The 10,093-nt window shown below is 42.9% G+C and overlaps 1 protein-coding gene across 1 annotated transcript in view; it reads left to right on the top strand.

Moving 5' to 3' along the window:
- Nucleotides 1-9,620, top strand: part of LOC104513207 (vitellogenin-2-like) — a 22,727-nt gene extending 13,107 nt beyond the window's left edge. Inside the window, exons 24-36 of the mRNA XM_010156483.1 lie at nucleotides 5-197; nucleotides 666-716; nucleotides 1,631-1,720; nucleotides 2,374-2,586; nucleotides 2,676-2,818; nucleotides 3,222-3,360; nucleotides 3,889-4,024; nucleotides 4,484-4,670; nucleotides 4,998-5,089; nucleotides 6,142-6,239; nucleotides 6,951-7,110; nucleotides 8,479-8,640; nucleotides 9,502-9,620. Of these exons, the coding sequence (XP_010154785.1) occupies nucleotides 5-197; nucleotides 666-716; nucleotides 1,631-1,720; nucleotides 2,374-2,586; nucleotides 2,676-2,818; nucleotides 3,222-3,360; nucleotides 3,889-4,024; nucleotides 4,484-4,670; nucleotides 4,998-5,089; nucleotides 6,142-6,239; nucleotides 6,951-7,110; nucleotides 8,479-8,640; nucleotides 9,502-9,620 (1,783 nt within the window). The remainder of the gene's footprint in view (nucleotides 1-4; nucleotides 198-665; nucleotides 717-1,630; nucleotides 1,721-2,373; nucleotides 2,587-2,675; nucleotides 2,819-3,221; nucleotides 3,361-3,888; nucleotides 4,025-4,483; nucleotides 4,671-4,997; nucleotides 5,090-6,141; nucleotides 6,240-6,950; nucleotides 7,111-8,478; nucleotides 8,641-9,501) is intronic.
- Nucleotides 9,621-10,093: the final 473 nt, after the last annotated feature.

Below are 10,093 nucleotides of genomic sequence, written 5' to 3'. Positions count from 1 at the left end.
GCAGCAGTAGCAGCGGCAGGAAGTCACCGGTTCACCATAGCCACGGGCATCACTCAAGGTATCTGAATGGCAGCAGTAGCAGCAGCAGTAGCAGCAGCAAGTCATCAAGTCACCATAGCCATAGGCATCACTCAGGACATCTGGAAGGTGACAGCAGCAGCAGCAGCAGCAGCAGCAGCACATACTCGAAAATATGGGTAACTGTCAGTAAATTGGTGGTGCTAATGTCTGTGAATCACATTCCTGATGGCAGCTGGCCATAAATCATCCTAAATCAGGAAATTACGACTTGACACAGTAAATTTTAACAACATAAAATTGTAAAATTTATTCTGCCAACACACCTGCAATCATTGGCTCAGGTGCCTACTTCAGAACATCTCAAAAGTTTCCACAAGTTCGTTGAAACTTTTGTTACAGGCAGGGAACCGTTTTTTTGCCAATTTACTACTTTCTGTCAATATGCATTGCATGTTTCTATCTTAATTTTGTGGTGGGTACATTAGTGCTTTATATAAACTTCTTCAAGTCTGGCATTATGACTAAGCATACTATGGATGAATGGCAATTAGTAAAATCCTTACTTAATTCCCAGTGCACAGATTTCAGTGTAATTGCAGCATTTCTTCTTTGACTTCATCTTCTTGTTTTTATCATTTTCAAAGGGAGATGATGAAATTTATCAGTATCGCTTTAAATCAGCACATAGACAAGAGGTGAGTTTTTCTTTCCTCAGTAAATTAAGTATGGAATCTGTCATGAGTCATATGGAAACCTTAAAGGCAACTTGTTGTCTTTGTTGAGGAAAATTATAGTACTGATAACATCTGGAACACCAAATCAGCTGCGGTGGTTCTTCTGAGATGTGTAAAGACAGAGTGCTATGTTCTCCTTGGTGCTGTGCACGTGATGCCATTGGTGGCTCCGCAAAGTAGATGCGAAGCTCTACCAAAGCAGTACGGGGGGGGGTGGGGGTGCACGCTTTGGAGGAACAAAGATCCTACCCTCTGAGAGCTTGGGTCATTCGACTGGCTTTGATCGCTTGGTTTCTTGGGTTGGAATCACTGTGACCAGGATAGTGATGTTGTCAAACGTGGCAGGATACCTTATTTTCTGGTACTTTGGTCCAGCAGAAGATTGTTACCAAGGCATGAGCCAGACAGGAGCAGTGTACTTGATATTAGTAGTCCTCAAAAAGTAAAAAGTTCAGCTGTGTGTGTCCATTCAGTTGATCCTTTCCATTCAGTTGGTCCATTCAGTGTCTCCTCCAGTTGATCAAGCCCTTCCAGAAATAAAATGGATCAGGTCTGATCTTTCATATTGAGGCAAGAGGCTGGTTCAAATTGACTTGCTCTGTTTTTTTCACACAGGGAATTCTCATCTAGGCATATTCCTTATTTGTCTCTTGTGAGGGTTCAGATAAATTTGGGTAAACAAGATTTTTCAGAGCTAGATCACATGTACTAAGCAGGACAGAGCATATTGCAAGACACCGAACTGCTCAGGGTTGGAACACAAGTTTGCCGATGGCAAATGCCATGGCAGAGTATTCTGCAGCACCACCTAGTGCAATTCCTTCAAGCATGCTTCTAAGTTACCTTCTTGAGCATGATGTGTTTTCTTCCTGCAGTTCCCCAAAAGGAAAATCCCAGGTGCCGGACGTAGCAGCACATACTCCTCTACCAGATCCAGTCATGCCTCATCTCGAGCTGCCTCTCGGGTCAGTTGCATCATTTTTAGGGGTTTTTTGACAACTTGGAAGAATAGCAGAGTGGCAGTGCACTTGTAGTAATTGTACAGCCAGGATAATGGGAAGAGAGAAATACCAACGTCTCCAGCCTCAGGTACCAATCAGGAGTGAGGTGCACCATAGTTCCCACACACACTCTCCTCTGCAGTGAGGTGAGGATCCGCATTACTTGCACCACGACCCTTCCTTCCCTCATGGGAATCCCACCCAGCAGACGACTGCAGAGACTGATCTTGCGGCCTCTGCAACCAGGAGGGCAGCTGATGTGCCGAAGTGCCAGTGCAAGGAGGTTGGTGGTGGAGGCCAAGGCTGAGAGGAGCCTCGGCGGAAGGCATGCTCCAGAGGTGACGTGCAGCACCTTGGCTCCTCACCACCACCCAGTCTGATATGTGTGGGCTGTTCTCTGGGGCAAGTGAAGAAGTATAACGATGAGGCACATGCGTGTTGAAGACGTGTGCATGGGAGTTTATAGGTGTGTATGTAGGTGGGGCACATGTACTGGTGTGTATTTCTAGTTCAGTTGCTTATTTTTAATTTATCCGTCTAGATCTTTCATCTAAAATGTTTCACGGTAACTCTTTTATAATTATATTCTTTGCATACTTTCTCACCCTTCTTCTTAGCCTAAGTTTTTGGGAGATGTTAAAACACCAGTATTAGCTGTTTTTCTTCACGGCGTTCGTAACGATAAGAAGATAGGAGGCCTCCAGCTTGTGGTATATGCTGATAGTGACTCCATCAGGCCCCGCGTGCAGGTATTTGTGTCAAACCTCACAGATTCAAGCAAGTGGAAGCTCTGTGCTGATGCTTCAGTTCTCAATGCTCACAAGGCGATGGTAAGGCTCAGAAATAGTTATGCACAGCTGTAGGCATCACAGGAAAACCCTGTTCCCTGCATTTAACAATCGGCCATTGCTCTCTTCAGGCTTACCTGAAATGGGGCCGGAATTGCCAGGACTACAAGATTTCAACTGAGCTGGTAACTGGGCGGTTTGCTGCCCACCCTGCTGTACAAGTGAAACTGGAGTGGCCTAAAGTTCCTTCAAGTGTCAGATCTATAGCGGAATGGTGAGGTTTTAGTCTTTAGTGACACTTGTCCATGACATCAGTCACCTGAGAAAAATCAGGATCCACCCATGAGGTTCTAGTGGCTAAAATACAGGCTATTATTTTATTCGCTGATCTGTCCAAGCACTGCCTTTGGGCATAAAAGCCGAGTGGGAGGTCATAGCCATCCTGTTCTCATGTACAGTAATTCTTTATACTGGACATCGTTACTGAAAATGGAGGAATAGTTCCTTCCTTTCGCTGAACACCTGACCAGTAAAGCAGAGAGTGGTCATGGGACCTAACCAGTGGTTCTGAAGACCCTGTATGCTACTTACACACAGATATGAGACAACCTGACTGGGATGGAGGCTGCTTTTTGCTTCTCTATTTCACCAGATCTTTCTGATTTGACACTTTGAAGGTTTTACAAGTTTGTCCCTGGGGCTGCGTTTATGCTGGGGTTCTCTGAAAAAATGGACAAGAATCCTTCTCGACAAGCCAGGGTGATCGTGGCTCTAACTTCTCCAAGGACATGTGATGTTGTTGTCAAGCTTCCTGATGTAATTATGAAACATTATTATCACTCTCCTATTTTTTCCTAGTAGAAAAGTGAGACCATTGCATTTTAATTACAGTGGGTCAGTTCTGAGAAAGAAAAATTAAGTAAGCATCAGATTGAGCACAAATGATGGAAACAACTTTTGTTTATTTTCAACCTTTTTATATGACACCCAAGAATATTCAGAGTGATTTTGTTCATGGAAAGAGAGTGTGCCGTGGTCACTCATTATGACATGCGTTTCCATCTGTAGTAGCTACGTGAATGTCCACCTTACCACCTTTGAAAGGGAGTAATTCATTCTCTCCCAAGTAATACCTGAATGATGACCCACACCACAAGAGAAAACTCTGAGCGGAAGCCAAAAGCTCACAGAGAGTGAGTCAGATGAGTTGTGTTCACATAAAGTCTTTGTCAACCAAATAGAATTGAAATCAAATTCCAAATAGGAGAAAAGGTTGATCTCAGCTGTTTGCTGTGAATACCTGGCACAAGTGTATTTTGAATGTGCTTCTGAACTCCTTTTCAGATGATCCTCTATGAAAAAGCCATGCGGCTTCCCCTGCCACTCCCAGTAGGTCCGAGGATACCAGCGTCAGAGCTGCAGCCTCCTATCTGGAACGTTTTTGCTGAAGCCCCCTCTGCAGTGCTCGAGAATTTGAAAGGTCAGGATAGAATCATAGAATGGTTTGGGTTGGAATCGGGTTCAGAAGCATGACATCCTCATTCTCCCAAATTACTTGAGCACCTTCTGGATTTTTCTGGGATTATGTGTCTCCAATTAATTATGAAATGTGCTGTAATAATGTGAGGATGGTTCAACTGGGAGAGAATATTGTGCCTATAATACAGAAATCATCAGCATTTCAGGGATCGAGATACAAATTTTCTGAATTGATAATGTTTAAAACTTTCTGGCAATTATTTTTTGTTAGATAGAGTATATTTTCCAGGCCTTTTTTAGAATTTATGGATGCTTAGTAGCCAAAAGACATCCATACCAAAATATCATCTAGTGGGGAAAAATATAAAGCTAAAATAATACAGCACTAAAAACAGAATATGCCATTTAATGACTGACTTTTATGGAAAAGCAAACACTCACTGGCATTTTATTTAACCAGCTTGCTGCTCAGTTTCCCACAACAAGATCACAACCTTTAATGAAGTTCAGTTTAACTACACAATGCCGGCAAACTGCTACCACGTCTTGGCTCAGGACTGCAGCTCTGACCTTAAGTTCCTGGTGATGATGAGGAATGCTGAAGAAGCTATGAGCCTGAAAGCAATCGACATCAAGCTTGGCAGTCAGTAAGTAACTCCTGCCAGAGGCTGGGAGCGTAAGGGACTACATGGTCCACACTGAACGGGAGAGGAGCATAGATCTGTGCTTCGCTGCAATGGTTGGCAGCCCCTGAGATTTCAGCATTTCCCTTCTTTACTTTCCATGCATACTGAATGTGGTGCTGATGGTGTTACCCTGCATCTTAGGTGACAAGAATACCCCTGATGTAATTTAAGTAGTTGAAATGAGCTCATGCTGTGAGCAGTGATATTTAGTGAGCAGGAAAATGCTTTTGTCACTGTATGTGTGTGAACGTGATACCAACAGAGTATGAACACTCTTCTCCTTAACAGTGAAATTGATATGTATCCTGTGAATGGGCAGGTGAAACTGCTGGTAGACGGGGTTGAAAGCCCTACGACGAATGTTTCATACATATCTGCTGGTAAGTCATGCAGCATCTGTTGTTTCATTTCCTTATATGTTTTAGGAGAAAGAAAGAAAGAAAAATCTATCAGAGATTCCATCAGTTTGTATTCAATAAGTATTTTGACCTTTGCTTGTAAGATTTAATATTTAAGAACATGTATTTTACTTACTTGCACAGGAACATTTAGAAAGACTGATTAGAATGTGAAGCTCCTGAAGGGGCCAAACTAACACGAAGATCCCTCCTTTTCCTACATTACTGCAGCTCCCACTGGCATTCCAGATTTGAAAGTGTTTCAGTTGTACTATATAATCTTGCTTAAAACTTTTTGAATTACAGCTTTTCTAAAATTCACCACACTTGTATATCAGTATTTTTCCTAATTTGATTTGTAGGTATAAATTTGGCAAGCATTCTGAAATCTGCTAGGGATAAATATGGAGAAGTGGTAAATAGCCTGCTTGCTTCTCTCAGAGCAGGAGTAGGGCTTTCTCTGTGGAAGGTACAGGAGGACCTTGTTTCTGTGCTACGCAGTCAGGGGCCATATACAAAGCAGGTATTTCCTGACTGTAGAGCTGTAGTGTATCAATCAGGCTAAACCTTTCTGAAACTGGGTCAGCATCTGCCAGTGCTGAGCTCCGTCCTGCTTCTTACATACTTGAGAAGTGGTAATTGTTCTGGAAATGGCCCCATTGACAGTCACGGTGTTTGTACTTCCTTACTCCGGCATAGCGTGCTTGGGGCCTTGCATATCTGCACAACTGTACACATGTTACAGGCAGCTCTGTAATCATTTCAAGAAACAAATATGAATATGTTGATAATGCAAAGAAAAATTAATAAATTTGCAATCATTAAAATTGTTTTCCAACTTTCTGCAAACACTTGTTTTCTCTATATACCCACTTCTACATTGTTATGCTGTATGTTCTCTTTCTTGAAGAGAGCAATTGAAGAACTTCAAGGAAAAGAACATTTTAGAAACATGAAAGTTGCCTTTTACTTTCTTAAAAAGGCTAGGCTGGGTCTGGTTTGGTTTTGCTTTGGTTTATTTTGCTTTATTCTAGGTGCTCCCCTGTGGATCCACAGTGAAAAGCAAGGACTTGTACTTGTTGCCCCAGCTTATGGCATTGAGAAATTGTACTTTGATGGATACACGTTCAGGGTATCGTTCTTCCTCTTCTGGCTTGGGTGTTGAGATATTTCCATAGGATTCTCTTAAATCTGTATGTATGAGCATACAGTGGCAAAGCTGAGTGCCCAGAAGGGAGGGTGACATTACAGCATTGCACAGTCCTGCTCTTCATCTCTGAGCGGGAGAAGTGAGAATCTTTCACCAACAGAAATCCCTTCTTGCAGTACAGGTGTGTGTTGGAAAATGGGCCCGTGAGCCTACACGCACCGAGTCAGCAGTGCATTTGCAAGAAAAACGAGTTTTCAGCTTCTGGCCACTGTTCTGTCTGCTGTCTCATTCTTCAAATCTGCAAAAATGCAGCCATTCTTGTAAGATGGATAAATGCTTTAAAGGCTGCACTAAAAATAGTGTGAAACCGAAATGTAAGAAATCGGAAAACCATACTGTGTCTGTCACCTCTGCTCTGAAAACATCCATCAGACAAAAGCATATTAACAGTCTGGAGTATCAGTAACTTAAGATGCTAGACTGGCCCAGTCTAGTGACAGTTAACGATGCTGCAGCACCACGGGAGTTTGGCATTGGGCTGTCAGACCCTTTTGAATTCTTACCCCAGAGATGGCGAACGTTTGTGCATTCGCTTCCACTGGAAAGCACCTGCGCAGCAAAAAAATCTGCTCCGTAGGCATCGGGTTTTTGTAACTTGAAATGGTTTTGACTTTTTTTTTTTTTTCCTCAAAGATTCAAGTGGCTTTATGGATGGCAGGGAAGATGTGTGGAATGTGTGGAAAATATGATGCAGAATGCGAACAGGAATATCGGATGCCCAACGGATATGTAGCTAAAGATGCAGTGAGCTTTGGACATTCCTGGATTCTGGAAGAAAAGCCTTGTACAGGAGGTATGCAAGCTCTAATAAATTGAATATGAAATTACTCCAGTTGTTTAGAAAATGTCGAACCTGCTTAGAAAATTTAAAATCCATAAACATTTTGGAAATAAAAAGCCTTTTAAAAGGGTTCTTTATTAACCTATACGTTAAGTACTAAAACTACTTGCCAGTTTAGAAAGAAATAAGAAATTACAAGTTAAACAAACAAGCCAAAATACACATATAACCAAGCTGAAAAAAGAAGCTTTGTTTCAGTTCTGAAGTGTTTCAGAAGACCAGAAAAAAACGTAAGAGCATAAATTCACATGGAATGCTTTGATTTGAGTACAACAGCATTTTCCAGGCATCAATTTCCAGCATTTGACCAATCAAAAAATCAGATGGGGATTGGTAATCATTACCATGGCCCACCACCTGATTTTTGAACCAGTGCAACCTGTCAAGCAAAGCATTCAAGTGCATAAGCAGTTGCAGGTTAATTACATGGCTGAAAGAATACAGCTTGTTTAATAAGTGTTTCGGTAGATTAGGATCTTACGGTGTGCTGATGCTCTCAGCTGAGGTTGTGATGCAACAGCCACCATAATGCTGCGAGGAGAACAGGCCCGTTGCCTTTGTATAGAAGACTTGTCCTGGTGGGAAGGACTTCCTTGGTCCCTGGAGATGGCTTCTATGTGTTTGGCTGTGCGTTAACTGTTGTTCTTCTGTGTCTTTGTCAAGAAGACTGGGCATCCAACCTGCTTTAGATGGATATGGAGTCCACATGTGTGCACACAATAATGTTCCCACGGCTGGGAGTACTGCGTGTTGTGCTTCCATTTAATGTAGGGTGGAAATGGCTGGAATTCTAGATAATAAAGCTTATAGTCAGGAGTAAATTGTGGTCTGTTCAGCTTCTCACACACTTGTAACTGCTTGTGCTGGGAGCACTGACTTTTGGTCTCTCTCTGCAGCAATTCTGTCTCTGAATGACAGTGGTGATAGTGTAATTCTTTAGCGATTATTTTTATTTGGTCAGAAACCCCCACTTTACTTCCACTGCTGAGTATTCAACATGTTTGAATGTGGCTTTGTAACTATTCAGTAAGCCAGTTTACTTCGAAAAATGTTAATTAGCAAGTACATCAGGCAATGTTTCTACATGCTAATCTCAACATAAACTAGTTGCATTTGAAATCAACTTTCCATAGCTCCATACTTAATTAGCTGGTTTGAAAAGCTTACCAATCAGTGATGCTGCTTCCCTTATGATCAAAATTCAGTTTTCACAGAGGAGAGCTGTTTGCAATTTGGCAGTGCGGGCAGCTGGGTCCTTCTGGGGCGATCTGAAGGTTTTGGCTGTTAGCGTGTCAACTATCACCGATGCCTGTGTTGCAGCCTGCAAACTGCGACGCTCGTTTGTGAAGTTGGAGAAGACCGTTCAGCTTGCGGGGGTAGAGTCCAAGTGCTATTCTACAGAGCCGGTGCTGCGCTGTATGAAAGGATGCTCCGCTACCAAGACTACTCCGGTCACTGTTGGCTTCCACTGTCTCCCAGCCGGTAAGTCCGTGGACATCCTACTGAAGAGGAGCTGCGCAGAAGTCTAAATCGATTGTGCCTTCACTCTGTTATTCCACTGGAAACTATGAATAGTCCAGCGTATCCACCTGTAGGGATGGACCTACTGCAGTACTGACTGCAGGCCTTCCCTGTTTTCATTAATACATAAAACTTCCTTTAGCGAGAGAGCGTTTCCTGTTGCAATTTCACTATGTTTTTCGTTACACCGGAATTTCAAATCTAAACAGAACTCCCCTTCACAGTGCTTTGAGTTAGCGAGGTAAGGGCAGCAAAACGGCACAGCCAACATCATGATTCAGCTGAAAAACTCTGCACAGCAGCCTGTGAGGATCCATCCACATCTGATCCCATGCAGCACCCCGAGATGGGGGTCCTCGCCTTGTGTGTTTTGTATTTTGCTGCCTTTGGGTGTTACCCTATTGCACTGAGCTGATTTAAGGAATAGAAAGGCAGGTGTGGAATGGGATTCCTGCCTACAGGTGCAGTGATATAGGAGGACATGTTTTTTGTAGGTATATTGTAGATCCTAGCAGATGAGATAAGGTAGATACAGATTATATAGATGATAGGTTCATGTCTGTTTTCCAAATTAGGTTTTCCTTTAAGACCATAATATTCTTTCCTAAATGTATAATTAATAAAATTCTCCATGGAAGTAGTAATTTTCAGGGTAGAGCTGGTTTATTAATTAAGTGGGTTTCCTGGGACATCTCTGTGTGACTCAGACAAAGAGGTAAGCCGGTGAGGAGAAGCCAAGCCTGCTGTAATTAAGGACTAGCACATGGCAAATGCTGGACCTTGCAAACTGCTTCTGAAGTGAACTTTCTTGTTCCCCATCAGATTCGGCGACCAGCCTGACGGACAAGCAGACGAAGCTTGACCAGAAGTCAGAGGACATGCAGGACACCGTTGAAGCACACGTAGCATGTTCTTGTGAGAACGAGGACTGTAGTGCCTGAAGCTGTGCATTGCAGCACAGGAAAAACCAGAAACACTTCAGTGTTTTTATTGTGTGGTGTAAGAAGACTCATCTTGAGGAGTAATAGAGATACTCAGTGAAGTGTTTAAGGACGTCTGGAATCTTCCTAAGTAATTTAAAGTATTAAACTTGATTATTGTAGAAACTGTTATGATTGCCCATAAATATCTGATTTCGTAATAAATCCGCGCATGGAAAAATTATGAAAGCTTCCTTATTTCACTGGTAATGGAAAGAGGAGCTGTGTTGCTTCCCCTCAGCCCCCTATTTCATAGACTTCTTGTCTGTGACCGGCTTCTGTGCACCAGGCACGTGTCAGGCCCTGCTGGGTGTATGGGTCAGGGAGCTGTGGTACCTGGTACCAGGCCCTTGCTGGTTTCCCTTGGTGCTCTCTTTCCGGGTGCTGGGATCCTGTGCACCCGGAGTGGGAACTGGTCACCTCTGTGGGGTGCA

Source organism: Eurypyga helias, unplaced genomic scaffold, assembly GCF_000690775.1.
Source record: "Eurypyga helias isolate BGI_N326 unplaced genomic scaffold, ASM69077v1 scaffold3108, whole genome shotgun sequence".
Taxonomy (NCBI): domain Eukaryota; kingdom Metazoa; phylum Chordata; class Aves; order Eurypygiformes; family Eurypygidae; genus Eurypyga; species Eurypyga helias.
Note: the sequence above shows the minus strand (reverse complement) of the source record. Positions and strands in the feature narration are given on the sequence as shown.